The sequence below is a fragment of the Triturus cristatus genome, chromosome 2_1 (genome assembly GCF_964204655.1).
Source record: "Triturus cristatus chromosome 2_1, aTriCri1.1, whole genome shotgun sequence".
Taxonomy (NCBI): domain Eukaryota; kingdom Metazoa; phylum Chordata; class Amphibia; order Caudata; family Salamandridae; genus Triturus; species Triturus cristatus.
Window position 1 is genome coordinate 843,632,319 of NC_140581.1, and position 22,157 is coordinate 843,654,475.

Sequence of the window (22,157 nt, forward strand, 5' to 3'; positions counted from 1 at the left end):
AGGAGCCCTGTGGGGCCCAAGCTGCCTAGCTCACACGTCACCTATCTCACTCTCACTATGGTATTGTGGGGGTCCTCCGCACCTTCGTTCTTCTTGCGGGTAAGAGGAGGAAGCCTCTTTTCATTTCGCAACACCTTTGTTTCCGCTGGGTTCTTTTGTAGTCTGCGGGCTCATCTGTGTTCCATCCAGCTTTTTCCGACTCCCTTCCAGGGAATGGCCCACGTTTTCTACGGCTCCCTCTGCTTGTTTTCCTGTGGCAGGCCATGGCTGCAGTCTCCTGTGACTCCTCCTGCCCTGCGCTTGAGTTGCACCGCATGGTGCCACCAGGCCCGCGTATCGTCTCCCTTGTGTGTTCAATTTCACCTCCAAAGCGTCTGACTCCGATATTCAAATTCCTCCAGGAGGGAGCAGTTGTGATTATCTTGTGTGGGTGTAGGTAGATTGGGCAGGATATTTGTAGGACGACGACGAATTACTTCGCCATCTACGGGAGCGCCGGTAGAGATGTCTACTTGCCCATCTTGTTAGGCCACGCCTCAGGAGAGAATGATGTTGGTAAAATGGACATATATCCCATAGTAAGAACTGTTAAACAAGGTGTTCCCTTACCCCGCATTCCTCAATAAAATTATCCCGGGAGGGAGAGGAAGATCTCAAAGATATTATCTCTGATTTAATATATAAGAGTATAATAAAAGAAATCGAAGGTATCCCATGTGACTGTCCTATACTTCCTGTTCTTAAGAAAAAAAAAACACAGAGGGAATACCTGATAAATATAGATTAGTGATTAATCTTTGAGCCATTAACAAAGTTGCAGTACCCCAATATCCTGTTTTTCCTGACATGAATTCTATTTTCTCATGGTCTCGTCTTCACCCAAATATTTTACTGTGCTTGATTTGAAATGCATTTTTAGTGTGCCCATTGCTAAAGAAAGTCAATACCCTCAATTTCATTCAGAGGGCATTCCTTTCAATTCACTAGAGCACCCCAGAACGTCCCAGTATATACAGTCAAGCTTTTAAGAAGCAATAAGCCTTTATACCCCCTCTAAGGGCTCTGTTTTACTCCAATACATCGATGATCTGTTGATTGCCTCAGGTACAGAGGAAGGTTGTAAAGAGACAACAGTTAATTTGTTATATCATTTAGCACTCTTAGGACAAAGTTTCGTAATCTAAAATGCAATATTGTCAACAGGAGGTTGCCTATTTAGGTCACCTCCTGTCGAAGGGGGGGTAGGAGATTGCACCCACAAAGATTTCATTTAGTACAGAAAATCAAACGTCCCAAGACTCAAAATGATGTTCGTGCCTTAATAGGTATGACTTCCTTTTGCAGACAATGGATACAGAGCTTCTTTTTAATTGCAAAACGTTTGCTTACTCTAACATCAAAGGATATTGGTGACCCACTCCCTTGGACAGATGAGTGTGAGCATGCTTTTTAACAACTAAAGAATGCTTTATGCAATGTGCCTAATTTGGGTGACCCGGATTATGCCACGAAATTCTGCTTGTTTGTGCATGAAAAAGATGGCTGTGCTTTGTCTGTTTTGACACGGTCCAATGGGGGGGGGGGAGGGGGGTAGGAATTGACCTTGTGCCTATGTTTCCACCACATTGGATCCAGTAGCAGAGGCTTTACCAAATTGTTTGCGCACAGTAGCAGCTGCTGCAGTCAGACAATCTGAAATGTATGTTCTAGGTCGCAATTTGACATTTATGGTGCCACAAGCCAAGGACGTACTACTAAACAAAACTCAGTCCCAGCACCTGACCAGTGCACGTTTGAGAGGGTACGAGTTAACACTTTTTGTTCCAAATATCATTCTGAAACGTTGCAATGTTTTGGACCCGGCCACAGTGCTACGCCTCCCCAGTTATTCAAGGGAAGAACACCATTATTGTGTGTTCACCACTGAAGAAGAGACCAAGGGATGGGTAGAGCTGACATGTACTCCCATATCTGACCCACAGGGAGAGTTGTTTGTAGATGGTTAATGTTTCAACTTACCTGATGGTACAAACACTGCTGCATATGCCATCACCACTTTGAAGACAGTGGTAGAGTCATGTAAAATACCTCAGATGTCAGTCCAAACAGCAGAAATAATTGCCCTCACAAGGGCATGTGAATTGAGCAAAGATCTGATTGTTAATATTTGTACTGACAGTACGCTTTTGAGCGATTATGGAAAGAAAGAGGCTTCTTGACCTCACACTGTACTAAGATACAGCATGGGGAACTAATAGTAAAGCTATTGGATGCCCTGATGTTACCAAAAAAAGATGCCATTGTTAAATGGTGCCCATAAAAAGGTTATTGATGAGATAGGTCAGGGAAATGTTTTGCAGATGAAACAGCCAAGCAAACCGCCAGGTCTGAATACAGTCTAATGTATGTTGCAGGACCAGCTAGATGGGTCCCTGAAGTACCAATGCTTAACAATACCTCAGAATGTGTTAGAGAGTTACAACAGGAAGCTATCACAGAAGAGAAAGAGACATGGCAGATGTATGGTAGAATAGATGATACTGGATATTGGGTAGAATTGTCAGATAAGCAGAGATGGATGCACCCAAATTATTATGTCAAGGCAGTTGTCACTATGGCTCATAGCCCTTCTCATATCAGCGCGAAGGGACTAACTAAGACCTTACATGATGTTTGGTGGAATCCCTTGAAAGCCAAAACATTTGTATCTTTGGTCAAGAATTATGATTTGTGCAATTCACAACATAGGTAAAGGCACCGTTGCACCACCAGGACATTTTGACTCACCAGTTTGAGAGCCTCCAGATGGACTTCATTGAGATGGAATGAGTAGGCAAACTAAAATATTGTTTGGGTGTGGTCTGTGCCTTTAGCAGGTGGGTAGAGGCCTGTCCCATGAAGGATAACACAGCCTTGAGTACCGCAAAAGTGCTCCTCAAGGAGTACTTCCGAGGTTTGGTTTGCCAAGGATCCTCTGGAGTGACACCGGGCCACACTTTAATGGGAAAGTAATGGAACTGGTCTGTAATGACTACAAATAAAGCAAAAATGTCATGGTGCTAACCATCCACAGGCTGTGGGCCTAGTGGAGAGATACAATGGTATATTGAAAAACAAACTGCCAAAAACATGTGCAACAAGTAAATCTAAATGGCCTGACGCCTTACCAATAGCATTGCTTTCTATTCGCACCAGTGCACACTCGAAAATGGGTTCAACTCCCATATGAAGTAGTCATGGGGGGCCTGCAAATGTGTGGGGTGCACCTAGACCAAAGACATTTTCTGAATTTGAATATCCCTTGCTGGGATTCCTGATTTTGAATATGAACAAACTCTACAGCAAGTACCTTTTAGTGATGGTGAACTGGTCGTAGAAGGAGCAGTAGCGCATTGATTGATCAATCTTACTCCTGTTGAGCCTGAATTGATACCAATACCACTGTTTGAGCATCCAGATTGTGATTCGTCTAGGTACAATTTGAGATCTAGGACTGTCAATAACTATAGACTTTGATTGAAGAAACTATCTCTGGAGAGATAGCAACCCATGCCGGTGGTCAAGACTGCCAACGTCTGGGCCTGTACATAAGCTTGCCAGTGAGGCTTTGAAGCAAAGCACACTGGGAACTCTTGATGTTCTTTGGTAGAGTAGATTTTGGCTGTTAGGAGCTCTTGATTTGTTTCACTTTTGTAAAAAAAGAAGAGGCCTGCGGAAACAAGGTTATCTATCCAAGGAAAGGAAGGGTAGGAAAAAGAAAGGTCTGCGCATAAAGACAAGTATTAGGAGAAGCATCAGACGTTCATCAAGAACAGGTATTTGTATGTAATACATGATAAATACATTATGGGTAACACTAGGAGTATTGAACTGAGACCGTTTGGGAGGTCACACTCTGATCTGTGGTAGGAGGGGAAGACTCCAGTATCTGGTATCCCTATTAAGTTACAACAATTCTGGACCAAGAAAGTGAAAGTTGTGGTGTGTCTATGTCTTCTGATAATATTAGGAATGCTAGGATTGTTCTGGCGGTTAGAAGAAAACTACCCAGTTGCCAAGCCAGTTAAACCAGTCACCACACCAATACCAGAGCATCATTACATGACCCTCGCCCCTGATAAGCAAGCACACCGCTTGCATTATATGAATAATACATTCATTCAGGTTTTACATAATGCCCATCTTAGCTATAATGCTACGGATTGTTGGATATGTGGCTTCCTGCAGTCTTCAGTCGAAAGGAAGGCACCTCTTTCCCCAACCTTTATCCTACAATGGGTCTTGCAGTGCCTGTTGGGAACTGAATTATGCGTCCTATATCAAAGTAACTAATAAGACTGTACAGAGTCAATTTAGAGATCACCTCAATTATCAATACTGGCCAAATGCTGTTAGGATCTATGGTACCATGGAGGAGAGGGAGAAATTCACCGGCTATAATGACTCCTCTATGCTATAATTCTTTAATGAGAGAAAGATGTCCAAGTTGGCTATGCTTCCCATACCTGTGCATGCCAATAGAGCCCCCTTTTGTGTTCAAGGTGAAGGGCCCCTCGCTGTAGGGAATAGTATTTGCTCCCGTATAGCGATATTAAATTGCACTAGTTCCCCATCATTTGTGGCCTCGCAAAATACCTATTTTGTTTGTTGTAACTAGGCTTATGTCTGGCTCCCTAGAGGATGGTCAGGCAGATGCTATATCGCATTCCTTCTCCCTCCCACTTACCTCGCACCCTCCGATTATCACAAGATATTTCGACTTAATAAACAGGAAGTACAGGTTAACCAGACATATACTACCTTACAGCAATTTACCGATGCAATGAAGGGCCTGGTGCCTTTCTGGGGTCCCATGGCCAATAGTGATCAGGTCCGCTGATTGACCAGGGTAGTGGAAGCTGTTATCAATGAGATTGCTGGTGCCCTCATTAACATTACTGTAGAAATGCAAGCCACCCATCGTGTTTCCCTTCAAAATCGTATGGTTTTAGACATCCTATTAGCAGAAAAGGGAGGGGTATGCTGCATAATTGGCAGCTCATGCTTTGTGTATATACCCGATAAAGCCCCTAATGTCAATTTGGCCATTCAAAAACTTCACAAAATTGCTACTGCAATACATCAGGATACTGGAGATTGGACTTGGTCAGGTTGGCTTAGACAAGTACTGCTCACATGGAGTGGGGAAACTATTAGTGATAGCTTTGATTATAGGTGGGATTGTTTTAGGAAGCTGTCTATGTGTTGATTATTTCCCATGTGTTGCACCATGAGCCTTTCAGCCTACAAGCCCCCTCCATTTTCTGTCCCCAACAGAATATGATGCAAGATGAAGAAATACGGGATTTAATGAACATTAGTGTTACTGCCCTCACAGATTAGCCTACTTACCAAGGCCCATTTGTTTCCCATTTTCCCCTGCTGCAACACTATAATGGAGAATATCTGGGCATGAAGAACTATCATATGAGGGACCAATCCGAATGACCTACTACTGATACTATAGGTTTGTGATAGCAGGTAATGACAAAATGTTGAACTTATGTTCAAGGACCATTTGAGGAAAGGTTGTATGATAAGAACACGAGTTCAGCCATTTTTGTATCTACGTGACATTTTTGTACAGCATTGTCCGCAGAGTTTTTCAAAGTACGTACTGACTTGTGCATGTTTTTGTTCGCCATGCCCTTGGAAAGTACCGAATGATTGTTAAAATAATCACACACTGTTAATCATTTGTGCTTATCGTAAGATAAAATACCACAGGCTTTTTCCATTTAATTTGCAGTTTCTCTCACATGGCTTGCCTTGAAAATGTAGTGTGATTAGCTATTTTCTTTGTATGCATAACTAGAAGAACATTTTCAAATGTATGAGAGGGGTAGTGAAGTTTGCACACAGACTTGTTTGTTATACAGTATAAATACAAAAGGAAAATTGTTGCAGTTGTTTATTCCCTTCACGGACATGTTAATCCCGTGTTGGTTTGTACCCGCTCAAGCATAATAAAACTACTCTGTTTTACCTCCGACTAACTGTACTCCTTTGGATTTAAGTACATAAGAGTGGTATTATCTAAGGTGCAAGTGTGCGCTTTCCACAGAGGGACTGGAGCCTGGCATGATAGGTTTAATTAAAAAAAAAAAAATGCAATAGGACACGGCCAATTATGGCAGGTGAGGGCTGAGGCAACACAGACAAAGAAGGAGGCCATGCGAGCAGTAGAGAGAAAGCACCCTCTGTTTTGGTATAATAAGCAGTGTAGAGTGGCCAAATCCAATTTAGTTGTAGCCATAAATAAGCAAGACAGGACCTATTTCAGTCAGCAACAGGTGCTCATAAAAAAGCGCAGTTTAACTACAAAAGGGTGGGAATGGGGAAGGTGGAAGAGAGTCTTATATGCTGCCAAGCAAAAAGATCAATGTACCTGTTGGAATGTAATGTCCTTTGGTACTAGGGAGGGGCACTGTACCATAGCAACTAATATTCCAGCCAGTAACTGGGTTGCACATTGATCTGATTTGTACGTACAGTTGGGAGAAACAGCAACCAACCCAGGTAAATCATTGAGCCCAGGAACTTTAAGGCAGACATGCGGTAGCCTAGAGAAGGTAGAAGGTGTTACTGGGGGTACGTATGCCACAATCACCGTAGTTTAGCATTGACCATAGCTTTTCTGAAATATCTGCAGCGGAATTTTGTGCAGCCATTAGATGCATCGTTCCTAATAGAGTGCCATGATTGGATAAAATACCGGGAGACTTGTTGATGGTGAGGTTGACATTTGGGGAGCCTACTTTTCAACACCGTTTACAGTTTTTTCGTAAGGGGCACCTCTATCCTTGACATGGGCCGGGACTGAAAATGTTCCCATTTATAAAAAAGGGCCCCGTGAACTCCCTATCAACTATAGACCTATTTATTAGCTTGCACGATAGCACTCAAATGTTATTTACCAACATCTTACAGGGCAGACTACAGGATGGGATGACAGATAAATAACATCCTGTCCCTGCTGTAGGTCGGATTTAGGGAGGTCATGAGTACGGTCAACCAGGTGTTCTGACTCCTGATGCTAATCTGGAAAACTGTCACTCCAGGGATAGGTTGCCTGTACACCGTATTCGTAGACCTCCGCTCCACCTTTGATTTAAGCCATAGGCCAACCTTATGGCGGATACTGCAGGAGTTGAGTGTGTCTAACTACTTACAAGAGATTACAGTGACGCTGTACAACAATAACTATGCACAGGTCAGGTGTAGGAAGTTAGGTGAACATACAGAGCCACTTCCTGGCAATAGAGGGGGAGGCAGGGGTGTGTACTTGCCCCCACGCTATTCTCACTCTACAACAATGGCCTTATAAAGCACTTAGACCAGGGTGACAATGATGCTCCTAAACCAGCGGACATGAGGATCCCTACCCTCATGTTCGTCGAGGACACCCTCCTCCTCTCCAAATCACCCATGGGCCTTCAAATATTAGTGGACCACTTTGAAAAAAAGTGCATAACACGGGCCCTGAAATAAATGTGCCCAAAACCAAATTTATGGTAATAACCTCAGGTCGTGCATCCAGGGCAAAGTCGACATTGGCATGGAAACCCCTAGAGAGAGTGCAAACTTTTGCTAATCTGGTTATCTCATTAACAGAGCTGGTGACGTGGCATGCACATAATATGCAGCCCAGATTAAGACTAGAGCAAGTAGCAGAGGTATTATAAATCTGCCCCATAATTCTGTGTTTTGAACGGCACTGCACGTTTACTACCACCAAGCTCTGGGGGTGGCCACGTATGGAGAGGAACTATGGGGCCATAATGAGGTTTCTTCGCTAGAATTGGTGAAAATCTGATTCATGCGAACATTCATGCGAACATTAGTGGGTGTCCCTATAAGTACGCCTTTGCTGCCTCTTAGGCTTAATCTTGGGTTGAGACCCCCTTCAGGCAAAGCTGGTCTCCATCCCATCCTCTTCTGGAAGAGGATCTGGGCCACTCCAGAGCTCCGGTCATACCAAGACGCAATAGAAGAAATACTGAGGCTGGTGGGTGCAAGTAACATACCTTGGATTAAGTACATTAAAGCCACCTTGGGAGAGATTGGGTTACCGTCATTGTGGAGTGCCCCAAAAGAGACTAGGTCAATTTATAAGAGTAACATCAAATTAGCATTTGGCAGCACCAAGAGTCCTTAATTCACTGCAACGCCAGGCACAGCTTTCTGACCGATATCTTTCTCTTGATTAAAAGGCTCATTCACTAGAGAAGGTTTCATGGATGAGATTGAACCCCTCAAGCGAGGCACTTGTTCTGGTTATTCCCCAATAGGACTTTGCTCCTTTGTTTGTTCACTGCCAAATGGGCCAAATCCCCTACTGAATAGCTGTGCCCAGTGTGTAACGACTGCAAGGAGATTTCAGAACATGTATTGTTTTTCTGCCCATCCTACTCAGTAGGCGGTGTTGGATTTTACCACTTAGTCAGAATCTGGGGAATAGAGAGCATAAGTCTTCCCTAAGGATTTTAAAAACCAACCTTAAACCATTGAATTTTGCACTGTCCCGTTACCTCCTGGCTATGTGGAAAACCGGGCCAAATTTTGAGTCTCAAACGGCTACATATCTGGTGCTATTGTGTTTATGTGTATAAATACAACAAAACATGCACGCTTAACGTTGTACTCTTTTATCCTGAGTCCTATTTCTCTGCACATATTTTTAAGGTAGTTTATAAGTGCATTCGTTTTTTAGGTCTCGCCTGGTGTTAGCAGCGGCATGCGCTGCTCTCGCCATGTGAGGGTCTCTTGGAATCAATACGGTTTTCCAAGTCGTGTCTCTAACCGCCTGTAATTCCTATTGGTGCGCGTCATTTTGCGTCACCAATTATGCTAAACGGGTTGATAGGATTGTCCCGGAGGCTTTTTTGTCTCTCCTACTTACCATCGCGTCTACTTTTTTCCACGCCCACCCGGACTGGATCGTACCTGCGGCTTAACAGACTCTCCTTTAAAAGGCCATAAGCACTCTTTATTTTCATTTTGAGCGCGGTCCCCTTTGGCTACGCTTGTTCTTTAAGCAAGCACACGCCTTTCATTACTTTTGCACAGCGCGGCACTCCTGCCAGTGCTATGCTGCTTCAGTGCTACATACTTTTTAATTACTTGATTTATGCCACTGCGTGCCCGAAATGGACTCTGTGCTTTGTCTTTCAAATATGCTTCCTCCCCGCTTCACGGCCGGCCACAGCGCTTTCATCGCAGTGGATCGGATCCACGAGAGTGATGTGCGTGTGCTGTACCAGCAGTGGCTCTCACTGTGTCCTGGGAAGGGCATGTCACTGGCGTGTGTGTGCAGAAGTTGCAGAGACTGCTACAGCGCGGAGTATTGCACGGCATTCAGAAGCTCTGTGAAAGAGGTTGAGATAAGAAACCTGAGGAGATTATCAGTCTTTCAGTGTAGGGGGAGGGGGGTCACATGAGCGCAGTCCCATCCAGAGGAAAAGTCCTGACCCCCGCCGGCCCCCTCTGCAGCATTCACACCAGAGAGCGTGCGCGCGCCAGGCTGTCCTAGATCCGAGTCTGTTTTTATTTTTCTGCTTTGCATTGTGGTACTTGAAGTTGTGCTTTTGCCTGAGTGCCTCGGTAATGCAGGACGGTGGCTGCTGTTGGGATAGGAAAGTGGCAAGCAGATTAAAAACAGAACCGGGAGACATGGGCAGAGTAAACAAAGGTAAACTAGAGTATTGCAGCGGCCTTGGAGAATTCATAAAGTGCGTGTATGGCAGCGGCCGTGGAGAATATAAATACAACGTGCGCCGCTCTTGTTTAATTATTATTTACTGACCAATATTTTAAATTCTCGTATATAATTTTATTTGACCTATATTTGTGTGTCTGTACTCTAATTGCAAATTATTTTAATTAATTAAGCAATAAAGGATTTTGACTGACACTCTCAGTCAATCACTCACGAGATTACTTGCTGAAGGTCCACGGGGGCTGGGAAGTCAGTTACATGACACTCTAATCTCGGAGGCTGGGGTAGACTCACTCAAAAGCCCGACTGATATCTGAAAGGCTAGTCTGGCTAGGTACATCACTCCTCTAAGGCTGGGAAGAGCCGCTCACGCTTTGAGCTTGCTTCCGTAAAAGGTGGTCGGGCGGGGGTAGAGCCAATCGTTTTTCGGTCTATTTTCGCCAAGGGTAGTAGGGCTGGGCAGGAGTCCGTCCCATGTCAGTGAATTCTCAATGAAAGGACTGCAGGGCTGGGGCTGAATCAGTGCGGGAAAGGATTAGTTACACTCTAGGCTAATTTATACAGGCTAGGCCAGTATGTACAGATATTTATATAGCGCAAATCACCAACCGGTCTCTAAGCGCTTGCTTAGGGAACCCGTCCTGGTATTCCCCTGTGAGATAACCCAGCAGGGCATCCACAAGGTGAAAGCCAGGCATCCCGCCGCGAGGGGCCATTGTGGAGATTAAGCAAGCTATTGCCCAGAGTCGCAGAGTGTGAACCCATGAATCGAGTATGCACTGGAGCGAGAATTATAGAGTCCATGGACAATTTATGGACTCAAGACCCAGCCGAGCCGGGAATTGAACCCTGGTCCCGGGCTGACCTCTGCTTCCAGGTCTGCCTACTCTAACCAGTGAGCCACACTTCTCCACTAGGACTATGGGGGGGGGGGGGAGGGGGGTCATATGTATGCTACCTTGTTTGAGAAAGGCTGGTAGGGCTGGGCGGAGAGAGTCCTGGAAGAGACCAGTGGCATTCTAGACCACTTTATACAGGGCCGGGGGGGCTATCGTGAAGCCGGTAGGGTCCGGTTTGGGGGATGGAGTGAGAGACAATCGCATGCCCATTGTGGTCTCTTTGTTAAAACCCCTGGTTTCTGGGCGATTGGCAGTACGCGCCTTTGTTTCTTTTGTGTTGTTATTCATTAGTTTTGTATGTTTAATTGCCCTCGCTAACTAAAGCTCCCATCTTAGCAGCTCCCTGATGTTTGGAGATATGTGGATGATTGTCAAAGGCTCCGAATTTCACCCGCCCTGCCCCTTTAAGAAAAGGCTTGGCGCCTCCCTCCCTAGTTTGCCAATGGGATCTTTCTCTACTTCTGAAAGAGGCTGAGATAAGAAACCTGAGATGATTATCAGTTTTTCAGTGGAGGGGGAGGGAGGTCACATGAGCGTGGCCCCATCCAGAGGAAAAGTCCTGCACCCCCTTCGCCCCCCCCCCGACAGCATTCACACCAGAGCGAGATCCGAGCCTGTGTTTATTTTTCTGCTTTGCATTGTGGTACTTGAAGTTGTGCGTTTGCCTGAGTGCCTCAGTAATGCAGGAGGGTGGCTGCCCAAGACAGGACAGTTCGGGAGCTCTGCTGTCGGGTGCAGGATGTGTGTGGTGGGGAGCTCTGCAGGGGGGGTCGGGAGTACACTTATCTATTTCCGGAGCGTCCCAAGGAAGGACACTGACTGAGTGCCACAAGTCAAAGCACAAACCGTGGGAAGGAAAGTGGCAAGCAGATTAATAAAAACAGAACCAGGAGCGCTATCACAGGGTCACGCAGCGAGAAGGCGCTATCACAGGGTGTGCACACAATGAGCTGCAAACCCCTGCAGGGAGCCGGTCTCCAGCTCATTGTTTCGAGGCTCGGTGCAGCTGACGTGCACAGGAGGTGTGAGATCTCCCCAGGAAGGGGGGTTGGGGGGGGGGGGTGATGAATTTAACGTGCCCCAGGCTATGAAAGGCACACAATCCCACCCCTCCTCCAAAGGTGAAAGTTTTGCACAAGTTGGCATGCCTGAAGGGCAGACTGACTCCCACGGGTTTGAGGCTAGCTTCGAACCTGAGGGGTGCGCTGATTGAAGCAAAGCACTGTTCACCGGTCACCCAGGGGTTCGGGCCAGAGCTGCCAGCTCTGGAGCTAGGGAACCTGGCTAGAGTCTCTGCATCTACTCAACATCCTGTGATTCTGGGCAAATCACTTAATCTCCCGCGCCTAAAAAAAGGAATGTGTCCTTGTGTAGTGTAACTGGTGCTCATTTAAAGCACAGCAGACCTTCAGGTTGAGTTCGCGCTACGCTAAATAAAATTGCAACAAAAACAAAACAAGCATTACAAATGCAATAGGTCTCGCCTTTCATTAAGTTAAAGCCATTTTCTTTGCTATACAGTACCATTAGCAAAGCAAATGGCTTTAACTTAATAATGGGCGAGACCTATTGCATTTTCAATGCTTGTTATAATATGCATTTATTGCATCTCGTTTATTAATGTTTTATTATTGTTTATTTGTGTGCTTTTAGGGCCTCGAGATGAAATAAAGGTTGAACACGCTAATTATTTTAACATATGCTTTTCACAAATATGTCAGGCCTAGTTGCTTTGTGATAACATTTCATAAACAGATCAGGCCTGTAGCTGTGATTATTGGCATGACACTATAACCAGCTCAGTCTTACTGTATCAAGTAAAAGCTTTGCCACAAGCCAAAAAGTGCAATACAAGCAAACTTTCTAGCAGAAGCACACAAATTCAGTCTAATCAAATCCTGGACTCAGGGGAACCAACATGTGGGCGGACCCTAAGCCTCTCACATACTAGTACACCAAAATCTTTTTTTGTCAAGGCAGAACTAAAAATCCATGTAGAGTAGTGTAGCTCTGAGCATCCCATGCTGCTCTCAAACACAAAACTAAGTCTAAAGTTAATGATGGAAGGGGAAGGTTCTGACACTAAAATACATTTGTCATGATTGTTCTCCTCTCATCTGTGCTGCTGCCAGAGAAAAACAAACACTGTTAATAATCAACGTATATAGGATACTTTAATAACATGACATTACAATGTGAATGTTATGTTATGTTATATGCACTTGTAGCGCGCACAGATACCCCGAAAGCTCAAGCAGCCATATTGCTGCTGGCTCAGGCAGCTTGAGAAACAAAGCAAATAAATACACCAGCGTGGAGGGGAAACACTTCCTTTCTAGGAAGCCCACAACTTCTGACCAATCAAAACATGTACTCTTGTGGGCAGAGTCCAAGCCCCTCTCTGTAGTGCTCCTGAAAACTTTTTTAGGTCTCGGCTAGACAGCGCATGTGCTGTCTTGAAGAGATGTGTTATGTTCTATTTGTGGGTTTACGGACTGCCCATCACCTACCATTGGTAAACTTCAGCTTCACTTTCATTTTCTTTAATGCCATTCGTCATGGCATGCGGACGTCATGCCCTCTTCTTGTGTTTCGCATGAATCAAGTATATGTCTCATTACACTGCTCCCGAAATGCAGAGCTACTTCTAGGTCGAGCCTGGGCAGCACATGCCCTGCTCTACGAAGCATGCTGTATTCAGTTATGGCCTTGAAGCTACACCCATCTTCTCTATTGGCTGCTGTGACTGCCTTTTGTAAATGTTGGCTTTTGATTTGTTAATAGTCCCTCCTTAATACCTCCATGTCTTCTTTTGTAACCTTCCATCAGGACTGGACCTTTTACGTGTGTCCTTACGGTATTGCTTGCATTAGCCCTTCGGGAGAACTCTTTGCCTAATTAATCTAAAGAGCACTGGTGGGACAGCTTTAGCAGGTTTTTTAAATTGGTATTTGCAGTGCACTATGCGTGCTTTTTCTCTCGCTAAATGGGCGTTGGTTTAACTTTTAAATATGCCACTCCTCTTTGCACAGACGCCGCGAGAAGCGAGCGCTGTGTTAATTAGAGCAATCTCTGGATGCTTTCTCCATTGATCCCCATCCATGCCCTTCGTGTAGCTTGTGGTTTTTTTTTTTTTTTTTAACTTACGCTGTGTCCGCTATATGGCGTTTGCATTTTTTTGCTATAATGGGCAGCCCTCACACTCCGTTAAATTGTCCTCCACAGCACAGACACTACGCTGCCTCTTCACCAGTTTTATCCAGTGCTCATGCAGCTGCCCAACACCCACCGTCACCAATTTCATGTCGAGGGGGAGAATGAAAAGGAATGATTAGTGAAGCTCCCTGAGGCGCAGTCACAACGTGATTAAACTAAAAAGTACACGCGGAAGACTTTTGCATGCATAGCAGGTATTTTTATTTATATTGAATTAATTAACTTTGTTGTTCAAAAATATTTGGTTACTTGGAACCTGTTTCACATGGTATATATACTCCCCTCTCCCACCCTGCACGGACGATGCGCGAAGAAAGCGGTGTGTTAATGTGAGAAATCTCTGGATGTTTCCTCCATTGTTCCCCCTCCCCCCCTATCCATGCCCTTCGTGTAGCTTGTGTTTTTTAACGGCTGAAGGGTCCGCTTCATGGTTCAGTTTATTTTTCATTGTTTGTTTCCTTAATATAGGAGAGTTGGAAGTTACGCAATTAACTACTGAATGTTAGTCATAACCAAGACAATAATAGTGTGTATGTAAACACTTTGGAGCTTGCCTGCTGTGCCAGCTCCCACCCAAAATCACGCAGCCTCAATATTTTGGCAAAGCGACCCCCTCTCAGGGCTGCGATTTATAACTGCGTTCCACTAAATGGTTTTCTTCTTCTTAAAGCATTGCCTGTAAATATAACCTGAGCCCTCCATATGGCATGCAAATTTTCCACTCACAGATGCGGCTGCCCACTGAATAAAAAACGGTGGTATAACTCAATTTGAGTTCTGCTGCTGGGGACTTTATTACCTAATGCTTTTTTTCAGCCTACACAAAGAGACGACATATGCTATAGGTAAGCATTTCTTTCTGTATTGATTTGCACTTTTTTGATTGCTGTTTTGCTTTCTCGGTCTCTCTGTGCAAACAGAACTTTGGTTCTAGCACTCATTACCTGCCGGTTACCAATGAAACTGGAAAAAATTGTACTGGTGATATAAACAAGCATTGGCAATGCAATAGGTCTCAAATTTGCGAGAGTTTAAGCTATTGGCATTGTAAATGACAATGCCTTTTATTTATCTGTATTCAAAACCAACACATTGATAAAAGGTTTGTCATTTACAATGCGAATAGCTCAAACTCTCGCAAATACGAGATCTATTGCATTGCAAATGCTTGTTTTGTTTGTTTCCAAGCACTCTATAGGAGTACTTGTGTTTTCAGGCCATCTCCCTTTGTACAATTACACACATACCACTAAAATGAATGCATGTGTACATAAACGTATGCATTTTTAAAAAATGTGTTAAAACACAAACGCGCCTTTTTTTTGTTGCACGATGCGTTGGTATTGAAACGCTCGTTCAGTCATCCATCTTGCCATAGCGCAAACACAAGGCGATGGCACTGAAGCACATAGCGCAAACACAAGGCGATGGTATTGAAGCACTTTAAGTACTCACCAGTTATATTACACAATGACACATTCATTTTTGGCAATGATCCTGCTTCAATTAAAGTTTTTTTCCGATTGTTGCTTGCACCCATCTCCTCCTGCTTCCCTGCTTAACCCGCCCCCACTACCTCCTGTGTCGCTGCATTTTTTTAATTTTTTTTTTAGCACGAAGTGACTCAGCGTCAGCTCAACATCCTGTGATTCTGAGCTTTCAGTAACTTTCAGCTATGCTTAACAGCACATGTTCTGTTGACATCATGACTTAAAGACATTCACATTGACAAAGCCAATAGCTTGGGCATTGCCGAGACCTTTTGGCTTTGCCAATGCTTGCTTTATGTTGATCACATTACTTCTGAAAACAGCAGCACCATCAATCCAGATCCAAAAAGAATGTAGAAAATGTTATACAAAATCATATTTGAGTACAATATAGTCAGCTCCTGAGGCTTGAGCCGGGAGCAAGGGATAACGCCAGTCACTGGTATTATTTTACTACTATTTCGCGATATTACAGTTCTTTTAACTGAGGCGCAGGGTTTTACTTTTCTATTGTTTTAGCTTACCTGCATCAGCTTGTAGTGTTCCTTGGGCGGTGGGAGAGACTGGGTTCCTTGTGCCGGCTTCCCCGAGACGGTCGGAGCAGCTCCGCCATCTTGGACAGGGGGGAAGTCGACGGTACAGTTGCCCGGCCGGATCCTCCCACACGGACATAAATTAGCACATTGCCGCGACCGCACTGCGGACGCGCCGCTGGCGCGCCTAAGGCAAGCCCGTCTGCGCCCGTCCGCGCCGGGCCAGCGCAGGCCGCAGGCTCTGTGGATTCCACTATGCCAGCTTCCATCCTATACTCACGGGAAGTTCTTTTTGCTCTGGCCCCTACCCCTAACTGTCCGGCATCTGCCTGGCTTCCTCACGAGCAGTCTTTTCATTGTAAGTCCTGCCCGTTCGAACTGTCCCTAGCACAGCGGACTTAGTGCCCCTCCGGGCCTCAGCAATTAAAATTTCTGAGCCTGAATTGTCGCTCTCTGGTAAAACATCATGCCGAGGTCCTCGACCTTCTAACTGACGAGTCCCTAGACGCTCTTTTTCTTACAGAGACCTGGCTTAACCAGGATGTCGTAGCAATACCCTGGTTGGCTCTCCCGCCTGGTTACATATTGAAGTCCGTGAACAGGGAGGTGGGAAGAGGGGGTGGGGTGGCAATGATAGATAAGGAAGTTTATCGAACTAGCTTGGAGAGTGAACCCATAACGGGTTGTGAATGCGCTCTATTCAAAATCAGTCTAACACACAACTTTTCATGGACTGGTCTCCTGATTTACAGACCCCCTGGGTCAGCTACTAGCTTTAGGGAAGACCTACTAAATAAAGTGGGTCACCTCGCTAGTAACAGCCGCTTTAGGGAAGACCTACTAAATAAAGTGGGTCACCTCGCTAGTAACAGCCAATTTCACCATTTTGGGTGATCTCAATCTCCATTTTGAGAGCACCGATCAGGCAGATATTGGCAGTTTCTTGGCTGACTTGGAAGCCTTTCAATTAAAGCAGCATGTGCTCGAAGCTACCCATGTAGCCGGTCATGTTTTGGACCCTGTCATCTCTAACCTCCCTCAAATCACAATGCGCTCTCCCATCCCTCAGGCTTGGACCAACCATTTTCTGGTTTCCTTTTCTTTTAAATCTCCTAATAAAGCGGAGTCCAGCTGCCCTTTGAAGACCCTTAAACGCGCGTGGCAAAGGTTTAACCCAGAGATCCTCTCCGCTTGGCTATCCAGCCATTTACCAAAGCTACCCATGTGCACAGACGCAGCGAATCAGTGTTACCAGGACTGGTTGACGGCGGGCCTGGACACTTTTATCCCTGCGAAATGGGGAAGGAAAGGACGTGGACCATCTAACCCGTGGTTTAACGAAGCCCTCTCCTTGGCCAAAAAGGGTTGCAAAAGGCTGGAACGCGTTTGGAGGCGTACATATGATGTGACTGCCAAACTGGAATACCAATTAGCTCTTAAGTCATACCATAAAGAGATTCGCAGAGCCCGGGCTGACTTTGTGGCCAGCAAAATTTTGGGGAGCACCAACCCAGTTAAACTATTTTTTCCATACTGGGTGATATGAAGAATTCCGGTGGTAAAGGGGGTTCTCCAATCACCTCTTATAATCAATGTAATGAGCTAGCCACATACTTTATTAATAAGGTGGAACTGATTTATCAGGGACTCCCACAAGTAGTTCCCTTGTCTGCAGAGGTGGATTCAGTTGAGGGCGTGAATATGGACGGCTATAGTCTGGGGGTATTTCCTCCTATTACGTCGCTGGAGTTTGTGGCCCTATGTTCAAAAATTAATTCGGGCTCTGCAGCTGACATCTGATCCAGGTAATTTCCGCCCCATCTCGCAATTACCCTTCCTGGCCAAAGTTACGGAGGCGCATGTTAACTCCATCCTAGCTGGTTATGTTGAGCAACACGCCTTATTTGACCCCACCCAACATGGTTTTCGACCTCGGCATAGCACTAAATCTGCACTCCTGGTTGTATCAGAAACGATTAAAGGTCATTTAGATGTAGGCGACTCAGCGGCCTTGATCCTATTGGATCTAAGTGCCGCTTTCGACACGATATCTCACAAAATACTTTTGAAACGCCTACAGGACATCGGGGTTAGGGACCAGGCCTTGGCCTGGATCACATCATTTCTATCAGAGAGATCCTTTCAGGTCTTGGCACCTCCCTTCTCCTCACAAAAATGTGCACTTCACCATGGAGTTCCACAAGGCTCTATATTAAGCCCACTTTTATTCAATCTTTACGTCAGCCCTCTGGCGGTGCTGGCGCAGGGAAGGGGGCTGTCACTGGTATCATACGCTGATGATACCCAACTGATGATAAGTTTCTCCAAGAAAAGCCCTACCAACTTAACTAACTTCAGGGACGATTTGTTGGCTATCTCGAACTGGATGGCAGCAAACTACCTTCAGCTAAATTCCGGGAAATCCGAAATTCTGCTTTTCGGAAAGGATAGGGAGTTATGGACGGATCTCTATTGGCCGGACCGTCTGAAGCCTGCCCCAGTCCCTAGGGACTCTGTAAAAAATCTCGGGATATGGTTTGACCGAGGTCTGACCTTCGAAAAACAAACCAAGGCCGTTGCCGGCGTCTGCTTTGGCCTCCTGCGAGGTCTTAAGCCACTGCTTGGGTTTCCCCCCCCCCCCCCCCCAGTGCGGCAGACTATTATTCAAGCGTCAGTTCTCGCTAGACTAGATTACGGAAATTGCCTCTACCTGGGAGCCACACGGGCTAGTGTAAACCGCCTCCAGAGGGTCCAGAATGCAGCGGCACGGATCTTGGTTTCACTACCTAAGTACTGTTCGGTTGCCCAGCTGCTCCCTAAACTTCACTGGCTACCAGTGTGTAAGAGGATTCAATTTAAGGCACTGTGTATCTCTCACAAGATTCTAGCAAAGCAGACCCCGTCGGGCCTTCTAGATCTACTGGAGGCATATGTACCAGAGCACTCTTTGCGCTCCGCTGAACATGCCCTGGTCTGCGTCACCCGAGTGTGGAGAGCCACAGCCTGGGGGGCGCTCGTTTCGACATTTAGCGGCCAAATTGTGGAACTCTCTCCCGTTTTCAGTTAGAACTATTCCTAGTCATCTAGCATTCCGAAAGGCCCTGAAGACATGGCTTTTCCCCATCCCCACCATTTAACCCCGACAACTGACCTGGCTCTCTTTTTTTTTTTTTGGGGTTCTGACTGCTGCGCTGGGACGCCTCGTTGCTGTGGCAGCCATGCGCATTACAAATCCAAATAATAATAATAATAATAATAATAATAAAGTACAAGCTCTTGGCTCTATTAAAATCTGAAAACATGAAAATGGGTCACTATTTTTCTCTGAAAATGGTGGAAACTCTAATAACAGTGCATTGTTCTAGGGTAGAGGATGCGTGCATTAACATAAACAACACAACTAGTCCGCCTTAGCATAGCGTATGCAAAATTGATCTTACGCACATTTGATAATTTCCGAGAGATCGGAGTCAACCATTGATAATTCGTAAATTGGGATTTTTTTTTTTTAGACAGTTTTGTGATATTAAAAGCGAAACTATAAATCCCAAACAGCGGCGTGGTCTTGGGGTTAAAAAAAAAAACAGACATGGGTAATTCTATCATATAATAACGATGGGCCGCCCCCTTGTTATGCTTGTCAGAAGATTGGTCTAATGTGCTACATGAACACTTTAAAAGCGGCGACATGCCGGGAAGTTTGTGGCCTAAAAACAATCCATGTCATTTCTAACCCGCACTGTCACATGAGTCTTTGCAAGCAACCTGTAGTATATATGTGGTTTGGTATGTATTCATTACTTGGCTTTACATTGTATGTTCAATAAAGAAGATTACACCAACAAACGTCTGGAGGTGTTTTAATGAAGGATTACTACACAACCCAGCACATGGGTATTTCTGTGTGTAGCCCAACAATTATATGGTGAGTAGAGAGGCTGTACCTGTTGAGAAGCCAATTCCTGGTCGCTTTCATCAACCGCTACGTCACAGCCTACGATTAAGCCCCAGGACTCGTCCATGACTCGAAAGTGCACTGCAGACGCGAGGCCAATCCCCACCTCGTTCTTTCTGGACCCCTCCCCCCCTGAAAGCGTTTCTGTTGTCACGCTCATCAACGCCACTTCCTGCATTGTGACGTTGGCGCCACTACGGACGACATGTTAAAGTCAGGCAAAGTTGTTACTGTTTTCTAAACGTCAGAATCGACGAAGTTATGTTTGTCTTTTACAGCTAGTGTTACGAGCCATTCCCTCCTCTATCTTTCTGAGGTGCTTGAACCAGTCTTTCAGAACATAGGCCGGTAGTTTATAACTGGACACGTATGCTTTAAACATTCATCGCACTTAAAACGTCCACTTGGTCTTTAGGTGCGGGAAAGCCGTTAAAGAAAAATAAGTGCCATACCGCTCCTCCCCTGGGACGTTAATGGGTCTGGTAAAGTAACTTGTAATGTGAAAGCATCAGCGGGGAAAGACTGACGTTTTCAGAACATCTGAAAGCTGTCTTCAGGAAAGTAACTTGTAATGTGAAAGCGTCAGCAGGGAAAGACTGACGTTTTCATAACATCTGAAAGCAGTCTTCAGGGCTACGCAACAGAGTGGAACCCTCCTCGTGTTCTGTAGAAGCCAGCTGCGTCATGTGACTTTTACGTCACTGTTAGTAGCTGCCATGGCAACAGGACGCTTCCCCACGCTGCTTGCTCCCTGTATCCCAAAGCCCGAGGGAGGAGGAGGAGCCCCGATCCAGCACCGGACGCACCGCGAACACCGGCACTAGGCGGACACTACATCAAAGCAACAGAAATGCCGCTCAAAGTGCAGGTGGAACTTCAAATACAGGCGGTAAGCCAAGACAGCTACATACACTGCTAACATACGTTGTAACACAATGTGTTAAACAATGAGCAAATATACACACATAATTACAGTCACATTGTTTTCGCCAATACATAAAGACATTCACTTACACTGCACATATACCCATCTATACACACAGCCATGGCTACAAAGTACCACTTAAAAATCGCATTACAGACGGACACATTAATTTCTGATTTCAGTGCAGGCTGTGATCCGGATCGGGATGCTGGTGGAACGATTCGGCATAAATTTGGCATTTAAATGAGCACACCGATTGGTTTACCAATACCAACATGACCGTTGGACTCCCTGTATTTGTGTGATTAGCTCATAACAAATTTTCTATAAGCCTTGGGAATTAAGGACTCCAACTCCTAACCTGGCCAAATATTGCCTATAGTTTTTTGCTTCGCGATTGCTGCTTTGAAGGTTGTGTGCTTAATGCACCCTCTAATCGGAGGACTGCCTCTTGAAGATACAGATATTTTATTGATATCCAGTGGATGCTCTCATGTCTGATGTTTTGTCCTTATGATGACCCTTGAACTAATAATGGGTCGAAACGCCGTCAACGCTAATATATGGCTCTAAATGAAGGGCATACATTTTTTGTTGTGTGTTTTGTTTTGAACCATGTTCTTGTAGCTTCCCTCAGCCACGTTTTGTTTGCTTACACATGGCATTGTTTTCAATTGTAACACTGTTTGTGTAACCTCGTGAGCGCCATTATTGTTTTCTGTATGACTTTTTGATAACACATTTTACAAATTTAAAAGTGATTATCTGTGGATGGGTTTTGGGTGGTTTGCTAGTTGTTCAGCACTAGTTCTTTGTCTTTTCTTTTCTTTTTTTTCAACTTAACGTCTCAGGATTTAGTCTCTTATGTTTCAAATCCTTTCTCACTCTTAATGTTGTACTTGAACCACTGTTTGGATTCCAACATTAATTTTTTAGGCAACGGAGAGATAAAGTGATTTGCCCAGAATGCTTGAATATCCTGCCAAGACTCGAACCTGGGTAGAGAATGTGGCCTTACGACCAGAGCTGCCGACTTTGGATCGGGGGTACCAGGCTTGAGCCTCGGCAGAGCATCCTGTGGTTCTGGGCAAATCACTTAATCTCCCCTTGACTATAAAAAAAATGAATGTGTCCTTGTGTAAGGTAACTGGTGCTCATGTAAAGCGTTCAAATACCTTCAGGTCGAGTTTGTGCTATATAAATCTGCCCCCCCCAAAAAAACTGCTTCCCCACCTTCAAGGTCGGCCTCTCCATCCCTGGCTAGTGTAAGAGCCTCTCAGTATCCCTTTTGAACCCTTGTTTTCTTGCTGTAGCTGCTGATCTCGCCCCAGGCTTTCTGTTCTCGCCCCAGGCTTCTGGTCACGCTTCCTACTGCACACATG

The 22,157-nt window shown here is 45.2% G+C and overlaps 2 protein-coding genes across 6 annotated transcripts in view; one reads left to right on the forward strand and one right to left on the reverse strand.

Moving 5' to 3' along the window:
- Positions 1-19,978, reverse strand: part of CDC37L1 (cell division cycle 37 like 1, HSP90 cochaperone) — a 260,540-nt gene extending 240,562 nt beyond the window's left edge. For both annotated transcript variants that reach the window (XM_085632929.1, XM_085632930.1), the window contains exon 1: positions 19,840-19,978. In XM_085632929.1, coding sequence (XP_085489055.1) covers positions 19,840-19,917 — 78 coding nt within the window. In that variant the 5' untranslated portion in view covers positions 19,918-19,978. The remainder of the gene's footprint in view (positions 1-19,839) is intronic.
- A 595-nt stretch (positions 19,979-20,573) lies between these two features.
- SPATA6L (spermatogenesis associated 6 like) overlaps positions 20,574-22,157 on the forward strand; it is a 497,016-nt gene continuing 495,432 nt past the window's right edge. For all 4 annotated transcript variants that reach the window (XM_085632931.1, XM_085632940.1, XM_085632934.1 and 1 more), the window contains exon 1: positions 20,574-20,739. In XM_085632931.1, the coding sequence (XP_085489057.1) occupies positions 20,701-20,739 (39 nt within the window). In that variant the 5' untranslated portion in view covers positions 20,574-20,700. The remainder of the gene's footprint in view (positions 20,740-22,157) is intronic.